This window comes from Oncorhynchus mykiss, chromosome 17 (genome assembly GCF_013265735.2).
Source record: "Oncorhynchus mykiss isolate Arlee chromosome 17, USDA_OmykA_1.1, whole genome shotgun sequence".
NCBI lineage: Eukaryota > Metazoa > Chordata > Actinopteri > Salmoniformes > Salmonidae > Oncorhynchus > Oncorhynchus mykiss.
Window position 1 is genome coordinate 52,958,842 of NC_048581.1, and position 19,669 is coordinate 52,978,510.

Genomic DNA, 19,669 nt, shown 5'->3' on the forward strand with positions numbered 1-19,669 from the left:
TCAAACATAAAGATATAAAACTGTATTTTTTGTGAAGAATCAACAACAAGTGGGACACAATCATGAAGTGGAACGACATTTATTGGATATTTCAAACTTTTTTAATAAATCAAAAACTGAAAAATTGGGCGTGCAAAATTATTCAGCCCCTTTACTTTAAGTGCAGCAAACTCTCTCCAGAAGTTCAGTGAGGATCTCTGAATGATCCAATGTTGACCTAAATTACTAATGATGATAAATACAATCCACCTGTGTGTAATCAAGTCTCCGTATAAATGCACCTGCACTGTGATAGTCTCAGAGGTCCGTTAAAAGCGCAGAGAGCATCATGAAGAACAAGGAACACACCAGGCAGGTCCGAGATACTGTTGTGAAGAAGTTTAAAGCCGGATTTGGATACAAAAAGATTTCCCAAGCTTTAAACATCCCAAGGAGCACTGTGCAAGCGATAATATTGAAATGGAAGGAGTATCAGACCACTGCAAATCTACCAAGACCTGGCCGTCCCTCTAAACTTTCAGCTCATACAAGGAGAAGACTGATCAGAGATGCAGCCAAGAGGCCCATGATCACTCTGGATGAACTGCAGAGATCTACAGCTGAGGTGGGAGACTCTGTCCATAGGACAACAATCAGTCGTATATTGCACAAATCTGGCCTTTATGGAAGAGTGGCAAGAATAAAGCCATTTCTTAAAGATATCCATAAAAAGTGTAGTTTAAAGTTTGCCACACGCCACCTGGGAGACACACCAAACATGTGGAAGAAGGTGCTCTGGTCAGATGAAACCAAAATTGAACTTTTTGGCAACAATGCAAAACTCCATCAGGTTCTTCCAGAATGGTCCTGTATTTGGCTCCATCCATCTTCCCATCACTTTTAACCATCTTCCCTGTCCCTGCTGAAGAAAAGCAGGCCCAAACCATGATGCTGCCACCACCATGTTTGACAGTGGGGATGGTGTGTTCAGCTGTGTTGCTTTTACGCCAAACATAACGTTTTGCATTGTTGCCAAAAAGTTCAATTTTGGTTTCATCTGACCAGAGCACCTTCTTCCACATGTTTGGTGTGTCTCCCAGGTGGCTTGTGGCAAACTTTAAACAACACTTTTTATGGATATCTTTAAGAAATGGTTTGTTCTTGCCACTCTTCCATAAAGGCCAGATTTGTGCAATATACGACTGATTGTTGTCCTATGGACAGAGTCTCCCACCTCAGCTGTAGCTCTCTGCAGTTCATCCAGAGTGATCATGGGCCTCTTGGCTGCATCTCTGATCAGTCTTCTCCTTGTATGAGCTGAAAGTTTAGAGGGACGGCCAGGTCTTGGTAGATTTGCAGTGGTCTGATACTCCTTCCATTTCAATATTATCGCTTGCACAGTGCTCCTTGGGATGTTTAAAGCTTGGGAAATCTTTTTGTATCCAAATCCGGCTTTAAACTTCTTCACAACAGTATCTCGGACCTGCCTGGTGTGTTCCTTGTTCTTCATGATGCTTTTAACGGACCTCTGAGACTATCACAGTGCAGGTGCATTTATACGGAGACTTGATTACACACAGGTGGATTGTATTTATCATCATTAGTCATTTAGGTCAACATTGAATCATTCAGAGATCCTCACTGAACTTCTGGAGAGAGTTTGCTGCACTGAAAGTAAAGGGGCTGAATAATTTTGCACGTCCAATTTTTCAGTTTTTGATTTGTTAAAAAAGTTTGAAATATCCAATAAATGTCGTTCCACTTCATGATTGTGTCCCACTTGTTGTTGATTCTTCACAAAAAAATACAGTTTTATATCTTTATGTTTGAAGCCTGAAATGTGGCAAAAGGTCGCAAAGTTCAAGGGGGCCGAATACTTTCGCAAGGCACTGTATATATGCATACAATCCACCGCTTATTCTGAATGTAGTAGGTCCTCTTTTTGTATGTGCTTCAGAAAAAAACTGCTTCTGTAACTGTTGCTCTTGTCTATGTGTTACTTTTACATATTATGTCTGAAGATGCTCCGTTTCTTTGTGTGACTTTTCCTCTTGTGTTCTGGATTTGATTACTTTTACTGCACAGTTTCACATGGCTTTGAACTGCAGCAGCATCTACATTACCACTGTTCTGGATTTATTTTGTTCTTTTTGTCTGTCTCTTCTGCAGGAGTTTGACAAGTAATCTGCCCAATGTGAATCTCCAAATACCAAATGTCAACCTCCAAATTCCCAAAGTACCAAATCTGCCGCCAGTAGCAGGACTATCAGTTAACCTTCCAACAATGCCTAGTTTTTCCACCCCGACATGGATGGCTGCCATCTATGACCCTGAGTGTGTATTCAACTAGTTCACCTTAGATTTATGTGCATCAGCAACGTGTTGCCTTGGTATGAAGATGTCCCCTTGTCGCAGGTCATTGACAATAGAAGGCCAAATTAAAATATTGATTTAGATTTCAAAATGTCTTTGCCAATGACCTGCTTAGGCATTATGTGAGGGAAGATAGCTTTGTTTCTCAACTACATAGGCTAGTGCACACCACACACATTACAGACGCATTACAGATACCATTCCGTTCCTCAAATAAAATCTAGGGTAAACAGTCTTTACCGATCCTATCATGTTCATGCCAAGAGCACTGCAAGGGGATTACGGGACAGTAGTTTAGGCTTGTTTAAAGTTTAGACTTGTTTGTTCTTGAAATGAGTGGCTATTTGACAAGCTCTCATTTCCTCTCAACATGCATGCAGTTGAGCTGTGAGGTATAGAGATACAGATCCAAACCATATTTCACTGGAGGTTTTGGGCTTGTTGCACTGAAATTTATTGTGACAGTGGACATTATGATAATCTGGAATTTTCTGTCCAATGTGTATCTCTCCGCCTCTCTCCTACAGTTTTCACTAGCTGTAAAGAATGCAGTGGTTAGTCCGTAGTGCTCATGAAAAGTTGACTGTACCAGTGATTGCTTATGGAAGGTACAGTTGAACATCACATCAGCAACCTGTATGAATACTGCTGGTCCTGGCTCACATGACTGTCCAGTGGGATAGGGTGGGCGGGGCCAGGTGGTCAAAGGGTGGGATCATAGAAATTGAATCCCAAGAATGGACATCCCCATTCTAGTCAATGGGTATTTCTGTTCTAGTGGTTTTATTTCTATGATTGGGGTGGGTAAGTGGGTAGAGATTCTACCCGGTGGTAACTGGGTGGGTGGATTGTTCGCTCAATGCTCTGAAGCAACCACCACTTCAGTGCAGCTGGCATCCAACGCAGTAGAGATCTGCCCCCTCTCCTGTCCTCCTTTCCTCTTCTCCTCCTTCTTCTTTTCCTGCATCCCTCTATCCCAGTCAGCTCTACCCAGGATGGCAGCACCTTCAGACAGGACTGCATGGTGTGTTTAATAGCTACTGTACAATAGGATACCCACCCAGTATCACCAGCCTGAGGACATGGGGGGTGAGAGAGTGGGCTGCTCTTTTGGAGTTTTATTTTCTGTGATTGATCATGTATACTCCAAAAAAATCCAAGTTCAATAGAGATAAATTAAACCTACGTTTGAACACACAATGATAGCCATGTTTCAGGACACGCCCTCCCTCACCTCTACACTCCCCTGTGTTGTATTACAGACACAAGTCAGTGTGTGCGATATCTGCAGTGACTATCCTGCATGAACCCACTCCACACCTAAAAGGCTATTAATAACCAGGTGCTACAGCATGGTTATTGAAATGTTATTTTCAACCCTGTCGTCTTATTCTTCCCATACACTGGCTCTGTCTAAAGTGATGATATGTTATTTATAATTGAAGTTAGTATGAGGGAAACAACTCTGAAACAGTCGGCCGGTGTGTGGTCAGAATAAAGGACCTTTGACCCCAGTGTTGAGATGTGGATGACCAGCATCCTCCTCTACACCCCCCGACCCCTCTATCTTCTGTGACCTTTGGTTTCTGACCTGTGTGTGTTTGGGTGTACCGTGGCTGTGCAGCAATGGCTCTGGGACGTCGGAGGACCTGTTCTGGAAGCTGGAGGCCCTACAGACCTTCATCAGGGACCTACACTGGCCCGAGGAGGAGTTCGCCAAACACCTGGAGAACCGCATGAAGCTCATGTCCAGCGACATGATTGAGAATTGCGTCAAACGGTGTGTGTGTGTGTGTGTGTGTGTGTGTGTGTGTGTGTGTGTGTGTGTGTGTGTGTGTGTGTGTGTGTGTGTGTGTGTGTGTGTGTGTGTGTGTGTGTGTGTGTGTGTGTGTGTGTGTGTGTGTGTGTGTGTGTGTTTTGTATGTCAGGGTGTGTTATTATCTGTGTGTTGTGTCGGTATTGGTGTGTGTGGGGGTCGGTGTCTGTGTTAATTTCGTCAACAATAACTATGACGAGAAGTACTTGTCAACAACCTTATTTTTCCAGACTAAAACTATGACGATAACGAGACGTGATGCCTTGGGGGGAAAAAACAATAATTATTACAAATTACTTTTAATTTTAGTCAACGAAAATGTGATGAGACGAGACTTCCAAGTGAGACTAATGGACATTTTTTATTTGACATGAAACTCCTTTTCATCTGTTTTGTCCAATCATAAGCATGCATACAGAATATTCGATGCAATCCTCTCATTGAAATAATTGACATCTTTCAGTTGCGTGGTCTGATTGAGCTGATCTGCCCTGCTCTCACCCACACAGCTCCCAGGCGGTCACTTCAGTCACTTGTCAATCTTTTGAAGTGATGCGAAGCCAGGACACTTGACTTGTAACTAACCTCAACTAGAAACAATGTTTATGGCCTCCCAAGTGGTGCAGTGGTCTAAGGCATTGCAGTGGTTGATGTGTCACTACAGACCCTTCTTTGATACTTGGCTGTGTCACAACCAGCCATGACCGGGAGTCCCATAGGGACTACAGACCCTCATTTGATCTCAGGCTGTGTCACAACCGGCCGTGACAGGGAGTCCCAAAGGGCGGCACACAATTGGCTCAACGCTGTCTGTGTTAGGGGAGGGTTTGGCTCATCACGCTTTAGTGACTCCTTGTGGTGGTCCGGGCTCCTGCAGGCTGTCTTCGGTCGTTAGTTGAATGGTGTTTCCTCTGTTACATGCTTCCGGGTTAAGCGGATGGGGTGTTAAGAAGCGCGTCATGTTTAGGAGGACGCATGGCTCAACCTTCACCTCTCCCGAACCCGTTGGGGAGTTGCAGTGATGAGACAAGGTCATAAAAGGGGGATAACAATGTTTACTCTCTCTTACTTTCATGTAGGCTATTTTTGCTTTGAATAAATAACATGTGCGCTGTTATGTATTCATTTGTGTTGCCTAATCTTGCGCCACGGTCAGCAAATGCGAGTTGTGGTTGCTTTTTCCCTATGGAAAAAACGAATGCTATTTGTTGACTATTAGGAGTACAGTAATACTTCTGGCATTTTAGGAAAGCTCAAATGATCCCCTTTTCAAGAAAACCACTGTTATTTAACTACCCTTGACGGTTATGATGGGGAGGAAATCAAAGCTGTAAATTGTTTAACCTGTAGCCAAGGCTTTGTACCCTATATGGTTCAATATAGCTGTCATGGGTTACAATCTGCCACAATATCAATGTAGGCAGCTAAGGAACACAAGGGCCTTGTCGGAAAAGGTTATCTAAATGTGAACATGATAAAGTCAGAGGTAGCCTAAATATTCACGTTTAATTTTTTTTTATTTTTCTTATTTATTACAAAAAACACAAGGAAGGGGTAACATTAAAGTATTAGAACATGAAGGACAAACAATACAGCATCAAGACACTATCAAACATGTATCATACTTTCCGCAACAGAGCCATCCTTATTGTGTGAGGGTGTTTGTGCATGATAGTGATATAAAATATACGTCATAGTGTCCTTTTTCATGATCACAATCTTGTGAAACCCGAACCCTCCAAGATCCCCCTACAGTTCCCCAATAGCTGTCCCTCAACCATTCGAGAACCCTCCCACAGTGCCCCCCAAGGAATAATTAAAATAAAATAAAATACAATTAATTCCATTCCCCACCCCCAAGAACCCCCCCAATGCACCAATAACTAAGAGAATGAACTAAAGAGAAAAAAGGAAAAGACAGAAGAAAACAAGAAACAACAATGCAAAAAAAATTATACAAAATACATTTAAAACAAAGGATATCAAGGACAACTGAAATCATAACAGCAATGCCAACTGTATACAGTGCCTTGCGAAAGTATTCGGCCCCCTTGAACTTTGCAACCTTTTGCCACATTTCAGGCTTCAAACATAAAGATATAAAACTGTATTTTTTTGTGAAGAATCAACAACAAGTGGGACACAATCATGAAGTGGAACGACATTTATTGGATATTTCAAACTTTTTTAACAAATCAAAAACTGAAAAATTGGGCGTGCAAAATTATTCAGCCCCTTTACTTTCAGTGCAGCAAACTCTCTCCAGAAGTTCAGTGAGGATCTCTGAATGATCCAATGTTGACCTAAATGACTAATGATGATAAATACAATCCACCTGTGTGTAATCAAGTCTCCATATAAATGCACCTGCACTGTGATAGTCTCAGAGGTCCGTTAAAAGCGCAGAGAGCATCATGAAGAACAAGGAACACACCAGGCAGGTCCGAGATACTGTTGTGAAGAAGTTTAAAGCTGGATTTGGATACAAAAAAGATTTCCCAAGCTTTAAACATCCCAAGGAGCACTGTGCAAGCGATAATATTGAAATGGAAGGAGTATCAGACCACTACAAATATACCAAGACCTGGCCGTCCCTCTAAACTTTCAGCTCATACAAGGAGAAGACTGATCAGAGATGCAGCCAAGAGGCCCATGATCACTCTGGATGAACTGCAGAGATCTACAGCTGAGGTGGGAGACTCTGTCCATAGGACAACAATCAGTCGTATATTGCACAAATCTGGGGGCTCTGGTCAGACCTTTTGGCAACAATGCAAAACGTTATGTTTGGCGTAAAAGCAACACACCATCCCCACTGTCAAACATGGTGGTGGCAGCATCATGGTTTGGGCCTGCTTTTCTTCAGCAGGGACAGGGAAGATGGTTAAAATTGATGGGAAGATGGATGGAGCCAAATACAGGACCATTCTGGAAGAAAACCTGATGGAGTCTGCAAAAGACCTGAGACTGGGACGGAGATTTGTCTTCCAACAAGACAATGATCCAAAACATAAAGCAAAACCTACAATGGAATGGTTCAAAAATAAACATATCCAGGTGTTAGAATGGCCAAGTCAAAGTCCAGACCTGAATCCAATCGAGAATCTGTGGAAAGAACTGAAAACTGCTGTTCACAAATGCTCTCCATCCAACCTCACTGAGCTCGAGCTGTTTTGCAAGGAGGAATGGGAAAAAATTTCAGTCTCTCGATGTGCAAAACTGATAGAGACATACCACAAGCGACTTACAGCTGTAATCGCAGCAAAAGGTGGCGCTACAAAGTATTAACTTAAGGGGGCTGAATAATTTTGCACGCCCAATTTTTCAGTTTTAGATTTGTTAAAAAAGTTTGAAATATCCAATAAATGTCGTTCCACTTCATGATTGTGTCCCACTTGTTGTTAATTCTTCACAAAAAAATACATTTTATATCTTTATGTTTGAAGCCTGAAATGTGGCAAAAGGTCGCAAAGTTCAAGTGGGCCGAATACTTTCGCAAGGCACCGTATACGTTTGCGTGCATGTCTGGCACTATTACATGTATGTGTGTGTTCTTGTATGTGTTTATTTGAATGAGAGTGTGTGTATATGCATGTGTACAAACACCTGCACGGCATCAGCCTCAGGCAAACCAGCATTAGTTGTAAAAACACTGCCACTTAGTGTCATTCAAATACTAATATTCATTATTTAATAGAAAAAAACTGCACTGACTATTACAAGACTAAAATAGCTGTGACTAATACAATACTAAAATAGCTGTGACTAATACAAGACTAAAATTGTCATGAGTTTTAGTCGACTGACAATAACTAAAACTAACGAAGGATGAAATGACTCAAATGTGACTAAGACTAAAATGTATTTTAAGACTAAAACTAAAATGGCTGCCAAAATGAACACTGGTGTGTGGTGTTGTGTACTGCCAGTGTTGGTGTGTGTGTGTGTGTGTCTCTCGATCATGTGGCTGGACATGAGCCTCTGCCTCAAACTAAATACCATACATGACACAGAGATGTTCCCTGACGTGTATTGCAGCACTAGGATGGCATTTGAGTCCAAGCTGGCAAAGAGCAGCAGGGGTACAGACTTCCGCATCTCCGCAGCAATATGCACCATGTTCAATGTGATGGTGGACGCAAAGGACCAGTCTTCCAAGCTGTGTGCCATGGAGATGGGCCAGGAGGTAAGACTGTGGCACTACCAATGCAAAGGTTGTGGGGTCAATTCCCAGAAGGGATCACCTACTAAAACTGTACCACCCAAATAGATGAAATGTGTGTTAAATATCTCTTTCAGAAACAGTATCACACCCAGATAGATGAAATGTGTGTTAAATATCTCTTTCAGAAACAGTATCACACCCAGATAGATGAAATGTGTGTTAAATATCTCTTTCAGAAACAGTATCACACCCAGATAGATGAACTGTGTGTTAAATATCTCTTTCAGAAACAGTATCACACCCAGATAGATGAAATGTGTGTTAAATATCTCTTTCAGAAACAGTATCACACCCAGATAGATGAAATGTGTGTTAAATATCTCTTTCAGAAACAGTATCACACCCAGATAGATGAAATGTGTGTTAAATATCTCTTTCAGAAACAGTATCACACCCAGATAGATGAAATGTGTGTTAAATATCTCTTTCAGAAACAGTATCACACCCAGATAGATGAAATGTGTGTTAAATATCTCTTTCAGAAACAGTATCACACCCAGATAGATGAAATGTGTGTTAAATATCTCTTTCAGAAACAGTATCACACCCAGATAGATGAAATGTGTGTTAAATATCTCTTTCAGAAACAGTATCACACCCAAATAGATGAAATGTGTGTTAAATATCTCTTTCAGAAACAGTATCACACCCAGATAGATGAAATGTGTGTTAAATATCTCTTTCAGAAACAGTATCACACCCAAATAGATGAAATGTGTGTTAAATATCTCTTTCAGAAACAGTATCACACCCAGATAGATGAAATGTGTGTTAAATATCTCTTTCAGAAACAGTATCACACCCAGATAGATGAAATGTGTGTTAAATATCTCTTTCAGAAACAGTATCACACCCAGATAGATGAACTGATTGAGGAGAGTGTAAAGGACATGATCCAACTCATGGTGGCAAAGGTACACTTAGTTTTTCTTCTTGTCCTCCCTGATGATACGTAACTCGTATTGTGGTTGGCCTCGTAGTGCTTTGTGGCACTTGAAAAGTAGACCAAGGGGATTTTGCAGTCTGGGATAAATGTTGTTATTATTCGTTTGTTTGTTTATTGTTGTTTGCGTGTCCCACTTCTCAGTTTGTGGTTATTCTGGAGTGTCTGTTGGCCAAGATCTCCCGATACGATGAAGGCACTCTATTCTCATCCTTCATGTCATTCACGGTAAGACAAGGCTTCTCTGCTGTACCGCCTCCAATATCATACCAGATGGCACTATGCTTCCGTCAATTATTCGAGGTATACTGGTGACTGCAAATGATGGAATTCTCATATTGTCTTGTCACAATCTGCCTGTAATTTCAGGTGAAAGCTGCCTCAAAGTATGTGGACGTCCCTGTAAGTGTGCCACGGTCCCAGTCGATCTCTGTAAAATGTCAAACCAGTAGGAAAGCTATGCAGTCAGAAAGGAAGTACTTATCGTTTCCTTAATTCAAAATCAAAATACATTCTCGTGTGTTTGGGGTGATTTAAATGTACTGTGCATAGCTGATACATTCTTCCCACGTAACCCCTTACCACCGCCCCTCCCACTCCGCCTCTATGTCTTTAACACTATTGTATCGTGGGAGTCTGTATAAAGTACATTACATCCTTATTTAATTGAATCGAGTTTTCTACATTTTTTATTATATTTGCCATGTATTTTCAATAAATGTTTACAATCTGCATCCCTGTACATGTGACTAATAAACTCAATATAATCTGAATCTGATATAAATGACAGATTTACAACGTCTATGTTTCTGGTGTGTTTGCAGAAGCCTGGGATGGACGTTGCAGACGGTTATGTCACCTGTGTCCGCCATTCTCAGGACATTCTACGAGATAAGGTCAATGAGGAGGTGTATATAGAAAGGTTATTTGATGTAAGTAAGATGCCGTCTCCCCCTGACCAATAGGGAGGGAGCTTTCCAGAATGTGGCAAAACAATTGTGACAGGAAAGGGATATTATATGTCACATTTTAAGACCAGGCGCTGTGTGTATGCCTACCACAGCCTGGAACAGAAGAGGCTTGTGTTTTATTATCTTCCTCTATAGGCTTTTCTCCCCGTCTCTCTATCTCTTCTTCTCTGTTCTCTGAACCTCTGCTCCTGCCCACTCTATTCTGGTGTGCATCGCCACAGTGCTTTTGGACCTTTGTGGATTGGTTGGATCACTTTTGTTTACAAGCAAAGAGTCCAAGCAAGCACCATCGGGCAGGATTATCGAAAGCAGTGCTCTCTGGGTAAAGAAAGATAAAGAAATGATGTACAGGTCATCTAATAAACTCCAACACTAGGATACGTAATAACCAACTTTCCCTTTTTGTCTAAGTAATACTAAATAATATACAGTATTTTAAAATGCACGTTCACGTTTGCAAAGCAAAAGCCAATGATATGAGAGCACTGTCTTACAAGCACATAATCCTTATGTGGTACATTAGAAATAATGTGTCCACCATTTTCGTGAGGTGTACTACGGTGACGTGTGTTTGCTTCATACCCCTGAAATGTATAAACTGTACAGTATTGTGGTGCACAGGTGTGTGTGTGTGTGTGTGTGTGTGTGTGTGTGTGTGTGTGTGTGTGTGTGTGTGTGTGTGTGTGTGTGTGTGTGTGTGTGTGTGTGTGTGTGTGTGTGTGTGTGTGTGTGTGTGTGTGTGTGTGTGTTGGCTTTGTATGTTTGAAAGGCGTGTGGCAATGGGCTGGAGTCGTTTAGTACGTGTGTTGGCTGTGTATTAGTGTATTTGAGAGGTGATACTTTGTGCAGTAGCCTACTGTTCCTGCGCTGTCACTGTGTGTGTGTGTTGGCTTTGAGTGTTTGTGATGTGTGCTGTTATGTGCTAGAGTGGTGTGTATTTTGTGTTTGCAAGGTGTGATGTACTACTGTGAAGCGTGTTTAATTCCATCTTTAAGGTCAACACTGACTGTCCCTGTCTCTCTCCTTGTGTTTCCACACTGCTTAAGAGTACAGCCCCTCCACCCCACTGTTTCTGATGTGTGATTGTATAGCTGGCTCTAACCTGGCCTTACCCAGCACTACCACGTTTGACTGTTTCTTGTCTTTTGAGCTGTGGATGTTTTGGTTTTAAATGTTGTATTTCCGTTAGTTTTGGAGTGTCTTTGATGATTATGTTTTGTTTTATTTAACATAATTTCCCCTCCTAATGCTATTATATTCAATCCATCTCTTTGCATGTAGTATCTCTGCTGCGTCTCTCTCTCTCACTCTTTCTTTCTATTCACTCTCTCAATTACTTTCTTTCTTTCTCTATTAACCCCATAACTCCTGCCGCCTCCTCTTTTCTTCAAAAAAGTGGCACTTATCTCTAATGTCGCGTTGTTTTAGCACATTATGTTGATAAGGCATGATTTCAAGTCAAATAATCTTCCTGTGTACATCTTCTAGCATGACCTTGCACCTCTAAGAGTTATGCCTCAGTCATACTACACATACAGCCCACCAACCGCACGCACGCACGCACGCACGCACTCACCCAGCCACCCACGAAGCCACCAAACCCACCTTCCTTCCAGGTCTGCATGCACTGCACGCACATACTGTAGGCTCAACTCGACAGTGTGAAGTGGACAGGCATCCATCCGCTAAAATCTGACCTCAAGCGTCAAGCCAAAACCTCCTGACCAACCAGTCATCTCTACAGGACAAAAACCAACCTGGTTACAATCAAATTAGAGCTAGGGCAATTAGACCAATCAAACTAACAAAATAAACAACCAAGCCAGGTCCAGTCCTAGCTCTTCAGGTCTTTCATTCCTGGCCCTGCCTACTCACTCCACATGACTCAAAGTTCATTTTTCTTTTTCTGGACGTTCGAAGGAGGACGACAATTTCCTATCTTCCTTGGTTCATCACTCTTCTTCTCTCGTGTGCTGTTCTCTTATAACTTGCTCTCTACTATGAATCACCTGGGTCAATCTTATCCTACACTCTGAATGAATGAAACATTCTTCAAATAAGGTATAAGAAAATAGCACAACTGTCTGCTCCTTGCCTGCCTAACCATTTACTCACTTTGTCATTATGATTTCATTTCGGCAAATGATCGAGTTGAAACGAGACTGTGAAGTTACAGTATGTAGAATGAATGTTCTACGATGTTGTCGTGTTGCTTGTGTGTATTGAAGAACCTTCACAAGGCTTTAGTGCTGGTCTAGATCATTTGAAGTAAAGCATTTATGATCAATTCAGATCCCCTTACAATATACTGTACAAATGGTACATGGGTATGCCATATTATGTTCAGTTTAGACATTTACCTACTAAGAACAACTTGTGTCAAGTAGATATTTATGTCCCTGATTGTACTGATTGAGACAGAAAGTTTGTGCCAGAAAACATGAACATTTTATAGTTTTAATGTCTAGCTAGCACTACTAATATACCCCGGCAATGTATTAATCATTTCATTGTTTCCCTCGGATTTACTTAGTGCCATGCAGTGCTTGGAAAAATGGGAATTCTGAAAGAATATTTCTCCACTGCAGAGTGTGTGTGTGTGTGTGTGTGTGTCTTTTTTTTCTTCTCTAAATATCTGTCATGTCTTTCCTGGTAAATACTGTAAATGTCTGTGTGTGTTAGGTGTCGGAAAGTACTTCGCTATGTGTTAGTGTGTTTTGCTTGTAAGACGTGTGTGTGTGTGTTCACTAGAGAACATATCAAGCTGCATCTTGATATGCAGAGAGCTCTAGTTTGTGCTTGTTTGTGTTTGCGTCTACGTGTGTGTGTGTGTGTGTGTGTTTTGCTGGAGAACGCTGTGTTTGTGTGTGTTGCAGCAATGGTACACAGCCACCATGAACCTACTGGGGACCTGGCTCACTGAGCGCATGGACCAGCAGCTCCATCTCTACCAGCTCAAGATCCTCATCAGGATCGTCAAGGTAACTCACTGCCAGGGTAGGGGTTGATAATCTGCACTGTAACTCAGCTATTGTAACTATTTTGACACTAGTGTCGCTTTATTTGATAGCAAAATGGGAAGATGATTGAAAATGTACACTGAAAACATGTCAAGGTAACACAAGCCTTGTGCTCACACTGCAGGCCTTAATGCTCAAATCAGTTTTGGAATACTGACTGTCCAAACAGCAAGTTACAAGTGACAATTGGATTTGTGTGTTCAGACTAGTCATTTGCTGTCATGGCTACGCTAGTTGTCATGGTAATGGCAGGTGTGCGTGTGCAATGGTGTAGCCTGATTGGTCGTGGCGGTGCTCATGCTTTCTGTCACTTAGAAGTTGTTGTGTAGCAAGCTAATGTGACAACAATGTCTGCCATGGAAGTGTCCCAGCTGCTTTGAATATTTGAAATCATAGTGTAAGAACACATTTAAAGCCTTAAAGGATAAGATGATCCAACGTTCAGAACAATAACTAGCATGCTGGCTAGCTGTTTAGCTTTCTAGCACATTCACTCATTTATTTGTAAACAATTAACAAGCTAGTTAGTAGGGTTGAGTGGTATTCAGATTTTCATGGCGTCATATTGTCTCTGTAACTTACCGGGGAATACGCTGTTACCGAATGTGCACTCAATAGGCGCAATTTTTTTAGCGCACAAAAAAGGGTTCTTGATCCAGGAAGGGATTGAATGTATCTGCTGTAGCCAAGAACCTGGATCTTGACAGCTAACCACTTAGCTAGCAAGTCAGCAAATCAAATGCACAGCTGGAGCCCTCAGCTGGATATAATTTATTTGACACATCTTGGATTTCTTATAGTTAAACCTAACTTATAAACAGTGGCGTAGGACACACCCCCGCCACGGTTTTGAAAATCATACCGTCGGTATATCGCCTAAGCCTATTAGTTAGCTACCACATGTTCTTGTCAAACTGTCAGCAGAGTAGCTAGCAGGCAACAAGATATGCAAAAGAACAGTCTAAAAAACGAATTCATCAGATTTGACTGTTCAGACACAAATCTGATTCCTGGTCATGCAACTTGTATGAAATGTGGCTTGATATATCTGATTCCATGTGCTTTTTGGTTGTTCAGACTGCAGGAAAAAGATCCATTCGAATCGGATATGACAAAAAATGGGATAGAGTCACTTCAAACTGCCAGTATGAACAAGGCTAAAATGGTATGGTAGGGGTTAATAGTGCATTGTAGAGACCCTCATATCTTTATATTCACTGTCATTGATTACCATGGCGTCTACCTGTAACTCAGTGGCACAAGTTATTTGTCGAGCCTTTAGCTACTTCATCCCTCTATACTTGCTAATCGCCCTCTTAATCATCCATCTCCTTGTAGAAAAAGTACCGTGACTTCCGTCTGCAGGGGGTGCTAGACTCCACCCTGAACAGTAAGATGTATGACACTGTGAGGAACAGGCTGACCCTGGAGGAGGCCAACGCATCCATGAAAGAGGGAGGCATGGGGGGCATCTCCATGAAGGACAGCGACGAAGAGGACGAAGACGATGACTAGAGTTGCAGCGCCGCCCGACCTCAGAACTGGCACCGACACCTCCCTTTACCCCCCCCCCCCCGATCCTCTACTCACATGACTTAGCCTGGTAACCAATGCATGTACCAACTCTGTTACTCAGACAGACACTTTAGGTCCTCTTTGTCATCTTAAAGTGCCCATGAAGGACCTATAATAAACAATAAAAATAGTAATTACTATACTGAGGAAAAATAATACAAATAAATATGTTGAAAAAATAAACCATGAATGACAGTTTAGCTGTGTCATGATGAAGATAGCACTGATGATATCTTTGACTCATTGATTTCTAAATTCATTTCTGTGTTCCTAAGCAATATGGAGTACCATTTGTTTGACAATGTTGAGTGAGATTATTAGGTGTGTCCCTGTCCAATGCAAACCTATATCGCGCTTCTTTGTTGTATTCTACATTCATTATAATGGTACATTGTTGTGACGATGAGTGTATAGACCCTTTTCTTTGTATTGACTATCTTTAAGTGGATGCCAACTGCTTCAAACTGAAAATGACCCTCTGTATTTAAGTTCAATGCTGTTTAGGATAAGCATCTCGTCTACTCACTCTACTGTACTCTCAGCACCATAGTATGTTCTAGACCGTCTGTCCCTCATCTGTGTCAATGCTCTGTGACCTCATAATCTTTCACCCTATCACTAACGAGACATTGTCCAGCAGCCATCTTGAACTAAAATGAGTGGGTATTCTGGAAATGCAATATTCTCAAAGCTCCATTTTGATATCTTGGAGATTTATATTTTTCTTTCTACATTGTTGAAACGACCTTGATACAGGTTCTAATCTATTTGAAATTTAGTTGCACGTTTACAGAGAAAAGAGAGCTGAAAATAAAAGTTTTTTTTATTTACCAAAATGAAAGTTGGTCTGTCTTTTTAGTTTTATTACGTACTTGATTAGAATGAGATGTGTGGCATTTCTTTGGGTCTCACTGTTGTTTTGTATATACACCGCTGTACATTGCATTCTGAGCCAACGCTGCATGCCCGTGGGTCCCCACCCTCTCCGAATGCTTTCCGTTTTGTGTGAAAATTAGCTGGTGGATTAATTCTTGCTTTTGCCTTATGAAAGCCAACAGTTGTAATATGCAAGAGCTGTGGCCTCTAAATAAAATGACTGTACAAATACACAATTGTTCTCTTTGTGTCATTTATAGAACATGTAAATTACCTATTTGACCCAGGGAAAGGGGGACATGAAATGTTTTCAACCTGCACACTGAGAAACACCAAAGTGCATAATGGCGAGGTTAGGGATAACTGTCAACCAACTACTGACAACCAGCAGAGGGCAACATTGTGACCATAGAAAATAGAACTGCCCTTGAGGGGTTAACAACTATAGAAACGGGCTCATAAAAGCAGAACAATGAAAACCCTGCCTCATACTACGGTAAATCTCACACAAATAGACAACACCAGGATGAAGTACATCAAAACCCATACTTTATTTAATGTATAGCAATACAATTTACATATTAAATAACACTATTACACTATAATAATATTATATCATATGACAGTACCATAGTAATACAACACCATGGCACTATCATACAATGACAATATAATAAATGGACCAAACCATTTCATTTCTTCACGTTTACAAAATCGAACAACTGCTGAACTTGCTTAGATGGGTTGAGGAGGCAAACTTTACTCAGTGACTCCCGGGATCTTTTTCATCCATAGCGCACACTGGTCTGATGTAGTCTATAGCAAAAGTCTGATATTCAAAATGGGGAGGAATAACATATTCCCCCGAGAGAAAAACAAATTATTTACGGTGAACATCCCGAATGGTATCCTATTCCCTACTGTATATAGTGCACCTCTTTTGATCAAATGTAGGGCACCATATAGAGTATAGGATGCCATTTTAGAAGCAGTCGTGGACTTGTGTTGGAAGGTGATGGCAGTCTACTTGTATCCATGGAGACATGATTCCTACATACTCACCACGAATACAAGAGGAGGATACTGCTACAAAGAAAAAAGCTTCATATGAAAATAAAAGGTCTATAATGATCACACAGCAAAGATTAGAACGTCCAAGAAGACTGATCCTTGAAGTAAATATGTACATACCTTCGAAATAGGAAATTACACTCATGTTATAAATGAAATATGTAGAAAGCGTAACGTTAATAATAATAATGATTGAGATACATTTAAAAGTTACACATGCAAAACAAATGGTTGTTGGCTGCCAAAAACTGTTTCCCATTGTGACAAATAAGCATGTAATAAGTCAGGACTTTTCTCCAAATGTTGGAGAGCTGTGACTTCATTTAAGAAGCTTCTCGTGGAGAGAGAAGAGGGGGGAAAAAAAGGAAACTACAGCATCTATGTATAAGTACAGGGTATAGCTACATGGTACAGTATGAATTAATAAAGTAGAGATTGTTGTTTGGTGTTGGGGTTTAGTTAAAATCCAGTTCAAACGTAATTTCACATGGTGAAGTATGGGCTTACACTATGGACTTTCATTAGGATGAACGCGTCATGTGACTGACCGTTGTCCCGAAACACATTCTAAGAACTTTGTGGTAACATTGCAACAACCATGTAATAATATAATTTTTTTGTCCAATTACAGTCAAACAACTTTCTTGTTGCAATTTTCAGCCACGTCTTTGGTTATAATGAAAGAAAAACACTTCCCCCTCGAGATGATGTTAAGACTACGAGAACTCCATTAATTTGGTAAGATGAAAGCTGTATTTTATGAAGTAAACTTTATATTAAGTAAAACAGTTGATGCAAGATAAGCCACATGTAGAGCTGGGTTGGACAAAATGGACACTATGGGTCTTGATCCACACAAGGCGAGAGGGGGAATGATATTCAGTATACAAAACCAGCTGCTTACTTTGATAAAGGATATAGTCATATATATTACAAAACAATATAAATCTTAATATAAAGCAATAAATGTTCACAGTAGTTGTAATACTACTTTTAAAAAATCTAAGTAACGGGTATAATTTACAAATATGAATGGGGATATTTGGGTAATATAGTTATAATATGTATAAGTAACATAGTATCTCTACAGATTAAAATTTTCCTTGGATAAGGTGGGGTTTCCAAAATAAGTGTTGGCCAGATAATAGTGATGCAATGCATGTTGGGTGAGCTGTACTGTAATAAAATGTACTGAACTGGGATGGTCTGTATTACGAAATCTATTGGCCTGGAAGATCATGTTGACCTGTAGGGTCGTCCTTGGTCTTCACTGTTCATTCATTCATTGAGGCGAAAGTATTTTCTTTGCCACAATCCAAAATGGGTTCCAATGCAGGTAGTGGAGCGTGGAGCCAGGGTCTAGCTAACTGTACTGTATTATCTAACAGGGTTTTAGGCAGTAACACTGAAAGTATAGTGCAAACTGGACAGAGCTTCTTTCTTTTTCCACACGTGAAACAACTTAAACAGGTGCAAACCCTCAGCAGGATAACAATTAAGACAAAAATAATGAAGAAACAAATAAATATCAAAAAACATTATATCATCAGTGTAAAAAAAGGTAATCAGGTTACCGGTATTCATTTAACCAATAGTTCTGGCAAAAAAGGCCTCGGGAAAGTCCGCCAAAGTTCTCTCCGTTTCTCAGAGTTGTACAAATTAAGTGCCTTCGGGTGGTGGTGTGAGCTACGGTGTGTTCATTCAGACTAATGACTCCAGTCAGACCAGTAACCAGTCAGACCAGTAACCAGTACAACCGGTCATTCCAGTAACCAGTCAGACCAATACAACCAGTCAGACCAGTAACCAGTCAGACCAGTAACCAGTAGAACCCTTCAGATCAGTAACCAGTCAAACCAGTAACCAGTCAAACCAGTAACCAGTCAAACCAGTAACCAGTCAGTCAGTAACCAGTCAGTCAGACCAGCGACTCCATGCTCTCTGCAGGGTCTGATTCGTCCATTATGACAACCACTCCATTAGTGTCCATGTAGAGGGGGCACATCCCGCTATCTCTGCTGCTCACCAGGCTCAGCATGGCCTTGTACAGGTACTGATAGTGCTCCTGGAGAGACAGAGAGAGGAGGACAGAGAGACAGGTTAACACAACTGTTAATATTGACAACTGTTGTAACTTCAAATGTTACTAGGTCTAAGATTGGGGACATGTTGAGAAGTCATGTCAGATCGAGCAATGACAACCACCATGTTACACAGACTGGAAGTGATATTTGTTCCTATGACTGAATGGAGATGTTGCAAGAAGTTAGTTATTGAAAATGGCTGATTATTAACAGCACCAATCCTCCTGGCTGGGTCATGGTTGAACTCACAATGTCTGTGAAGACTCCTGGCCTCATGAGGTTGATCATCTTAGCCACCTGATAGACATCCACAGCCCCTTCACTCTCCAGCTGCTGAGACAGGGTGGTGAGGGCACACAGAGTCCCCGCAGACACTGCCCCAAACCTACCAGGGACAGAGAGGGACATCTTGATACCAATTGAGCAATGTGTCCATTCCCCAAATAATTCAGGTTGCTCTGGAGGCAAAGGGGGAGGGTTGACCCGGTTCTAGATGGGTGTACCTAATAAACTGGACACTGAATGCACAGTACCTACACACACACACACACACACTCAAGCGCACACACACCAGGCCCACTTACTCATCGTGTATGATGGTGGGTCCGTCTCGTGTCATGGCCTCCTCTTTAATGACATTGATGAGCTCGAAGGTGCTGCTGAGAGGAGCATCTGGGTTCGGCCATTTAGGGCACTGGAAATGTCTTACCTCCAGGACATAGTCATCCTGTTAGAG

General features: G+C 41.3%; 2 protein-coding genes across 10 annotated transcripts in view; one reads left to right on the forward strand and one right to left on the reverse strand.

Annotated features, from left to right (window-relative positions):
* The window catches only part of LOC110494076 (calcium-dependent secretion activator 1), a 164,695-nt gene extending 148,684 nt beyond the window's left edge, over positions 1-16,011 (forward strand). For 4 of the 9 annotated variants that reach the window (XM_036950119.1, XM_036950120.1, XM_021568782.2 and 1 more), the window contains 9 exons: positions 2,149-2,313; positions 3,977-4,132; positions 8,207-8,354; positions 9,233-9,307; positions 9,481-9,564; positions 9,706-9,738; positions 10,161-10,268; positions 13,184-13,288; positions 14,666-16,011. In XM_036950119.1, coding sequence (XP_036806014.1) covers positions 2,149-2,313; positions 3,977-4,132; positions 8,207-8,354; positions 9,233-9,307; positions 9,481-9,564; positions 9,706-9,738; positions 10,161-10,268; positions 13,184-13,288; positions 14,666-14,842 — 1,051 coding nt within the window. In that variant the 3' untranslated portion in view covers positions 14,843-16,011. The remainder of the gene's footprint in view (positions 1-2,148; positions 2,314-3,976; positions 4,133-8,206; positions 8,355-9,232; positions 9,308-9,480; positions 9,565-9,705; positions 9,739-10,160; positions 10,269-13,183; positions 13,289-14,665) is intronic. The other 5 variants (XM_036950117.1, XM_036950118.1, XM_021568787.2 and 2 more) reach the window with 2 other exon arrangements.
* A 294-nt stretch (positions 16,012-16,305) lies between these two features.
* LOC110494079 (receptor-type tyrosine-protein phosphatase gamma) overlaps positions 16,306-19,669 on the reverse strand; it is a 272,591-nt gene continuing 269,227 nt past the window's right edge. Inside the window, exons 26-28 of the mRNA XM_036950121.1 lie at positions 19,518-19,660; positions 19,183-19,318; positions 16,306-18,914 (exon numbers count right to left, since the gene is read on the reverse strand). Of these exons, the coding sequence (XP_036806016.1) occupies positions 18,768-18,914; positions 19,183-19,318; positions 19,518-19,660 (426 nt within the window). The 3' untranslated portion in view covers positions 16,306-18,767. The remainder of the gene's footprint in view (positions 18,915-19,182; positions 19,319-19,517; positions 19,661-19,669) is intronic.